This window comes from Sciurus vulgaris (assembly GCF_902686455.1).
Source record: "Sciurus vulgaris genome assembly, chromosome: 17".
Classification (NCBI taxonomy): domain Eukaryota; kingdom Metazoa; phylum Chordata; class Mammalia; order Rodentia; family Sciuridae; genus Sciurus; species Sciurus vulgaris.
The window spans coordinates 50,801,245-50,804,272 of NC_136478.1; the positions used below are offsets into that span (position 1 = coordinate 50,801,245).

The following is a 3,028-nucleotide window of genomic DNA, read 5'->3' on the forward strand; positions in this document are numbered from 1 at the left end:
GCTTTTGATGGCTTCTTCTATTTCACTGCTTGAAATTGATCTGTTTAAATTGTGTATGTCCTCCTGGTTCAGTGTGGGAGGATCGCATGTCTCTAGAAATTTGTCAATGTCATTGATATTTTCTATTTTGTTGGAGTATAGGTTTTCAATGTAGCTTCTTGTTATGTTATGTATTTCAGTGGTGTCTGTCATGATATTTCCTTTTTCATCATGAATTTTATTAATTTTGAGTTTTCTCTCTCCTCTTTGTTAGTGTGGCTAAGGTTTTATCTATTTTGTTTACTTTTTCAAAGAACCAACTTTTGTTTTGTCAACTTCTTTTTTTTTTGTCCCTTATTATTTATTTGTTTTAACATAATAATAATACACTAAGAAATACTGCAATTACACTTACAAGCTGTTTTCCAGCTTCTTCAAGTAAGGGACACAAGTATGGTTCTACCAATGAGTAAATATGAATAATCAATCTTACGGAACACAAAAAGATAAATTGACTTTGGCTTTTAAAAACAAAAATCTAATGTGACCCTGAAATGCCTGATTCAATAACAAAAAGTTACAGCAGCAAGCCATCACTTCACCACACATTCAGAATTCTGAAATAGGCAACAGCCCTCCCCTTCCACCTCAATCTGTAACATCTTCTTTATGTTCTTTTTGTTTTTCCTGCTTTTTGGTTGTAGGTAGTTCAAGGCTTGCCCACTGCATAGGTTCAGCTTTTCTCATGGTGATCCCAATCTTTGTTGCAGTCATAGTTACATAGCTTCGTTTTACATCAATCACACCCCATAATTTCACATTTTGATGAAATTCCTTCTCTCCTTCAAATACGATGTGCACATTCAACAATGTACTATTAGCTTCTACTCGACTAAGTTCTGGAAGTGAATTTTTAGCATATGCTGAAATGGTGACTTCACCCCCAGTCTGATGCCAGTCATGTCTACATGGAACAACTTTTTTCCCAGCATCCTTTTTAGTCCACACATGTTTCCCTGTTGTACAGCCTTCTTGGGCTAAGAATGTATTAAAATCAGAGGTTTTCCTTCTACAACAGCTCCAATATTTCATCCCCTCATGGAAAATAGGTACTCCAGAATGATATACACAGACTTCTTCTAGACTCTGTGGACCCTGATATGTCTTTGTACACCCTCCATTTTTACATGATGTCCCAATCTTAATTTCATCACTGTCATCTTCCTTCTTTTCTTCTTCATTTCCAGATGATAGTTTAAGTTTATCAAGTGCTTGTTTTAGGGAGGCAGATTTTTTAATTCCAAATTTGTCATTGGTTCATCTGGGCTTGGTCTTTTTATCGCTTCTACTGGTTTAGGGACTTGAATTATGTGCTCTTGAAATTTGGGTTTCAATTCAGATAGTTCTTTCTTTTCAGTAGTCTTGACTTCAGGCTTGACTGGTTCAGGTGGCTTCCCACTATTATGTCTACCTTTTGTACAGCCCACAATGCTTAAGAAATCAGAAAAATCAGTTGTTCTTCTCTTACAGCAAGACCAACCCTTTAAAGCATCATGAAAGACTGGAACACCTGGGTGATATGTGCAAGCATCATCGGAATTGTTCTCGGGGTCGAAGCGCTGGCCGCAGCCCCGATTGTAGCACAGCAGGGCCATTGTCTCTTCCCACCTTTACGGGCAAGGCCCAGACACCCGGAACGGCAACACGGCGCGACCCACTCTGCTCTTGTCAACTTCTTGAATTGTTTCTTTTCTTTCAATTTCATTGATTTCAGCTCTGATTTTAATTATTTCCTGTCTTCTATTATATTTGGCATTGTTCTGTTCTTTTTCTAGGGCTTTGAACTGTAATGTTAGGTCATTTAGTTGTTGGCCTTTTCTTCTTTTCTTGAGTGCACTCTATGCAATGAATTTTTCTCTTAGTACTGCTGTCATAGCATCCCAGAGATTTTGATATGTTGTATTATTGTTCTCATTTACCTCTAAGAATTTTTTTATCTCCTCCCTGATGTCTTCTGCTATACATGCATCATTCGATAGTGTCCAGAATTTATAAAGAACTCAAAAAACTTTACACCAAGATTACAAATAACCCTCTCAATAAATGGGCTAAGGAAATGAACAGACACTTCACAGAAGATGGTCTGCAAGCAATCAACAGATACATGAAAAAATGTTCAACATCTCTAGTAATAACAGAAATGCAAATCAAACTACCCTAAGACTTTATCTCACCCCCAATTATAATGTCTATTATCAAGAATATAAGCAACAGTAGGTATTGGTGAGGATGTGGGGAAAAGGTACACTCATACATTGCTGGTGGGGGTTGCAAATTGGTACAGCCACTCTGGAAAGCAGTATGGAGATTCCTCAGAAAATTTGGAATGGAACCACCATTTGACCCAACTATTCCACTCCTCAGTTTATACCCAAAGGACTTAAAATCAGCATATGCTATGTGATGCAGTCACATCAATGTTCATAGCAGCTCAATTCACAATAGCTAGGTTGTGGAACCAAACAAGGTGCCCTTCAATTGATCAATGCATAAAGAAACTGTGGTATATATACACAATGGAATATTATGCCATAAAGAAGAATAAAATTATGGCATTTGCTGGTAAATGGATGGAGTTGGGTAATATCATGCTAAGTGAGATAAGCCAATCCCAAAAAAACAAGGCTGAATGATTTCTCTGATAAGTGGATGATTATACATAATGGGGGCAGGGAGGCAAGAACGAAGGAAGGATGGATTGTACAGAGGAAAATGAGGAGTGGGGAAATTGTGGAGGGGGAGGAAAGATAATAGAATGAGACAAACATTACCCTATGAACATGTATAGTTACACAAATGGTGTGACTCTACTTTGTGTACAACCAGAGAAACAAAAGTTATAACCCATTTGTGTACAATGAATCTAAATTTAAAAAAAGAAAGAAATGAAATGAAGGACTGGGGATGTGGCTCAGTGGTTAAGCACCCCTGGGTTTAATCTTCAGTACCAAAAACAAAAAATTAGACAAGGCACAAAGCAACTCAATGA

The 3,028-nt window shown here is 37.4% G+C and overlaps 1 protein-coding gene across 1 annotated transcript; it reads right to left on the bottom strand.

The window, feature by feature from the left end:
* Positions 1–334: 334 nt before the first annotated feature.
* Positions 335–1,699, bottom strand: LOC306647654 (cysteine and histidine-rich domain-containing protein 1-like). Its single transcript, XM_079117178.1, is given in 2 exon segments — positions 335–1,271; positions 1,274–1,699. Coding segments are annotated over 2 exon segments (1,005 nt in total). The 5' UTR covers positions 1,635–1,699; the 3' UTR covers positions 335–627.
* Between the last annotated feature and the right edge of the window lie 1,329 nt (positions 1,700–3,028).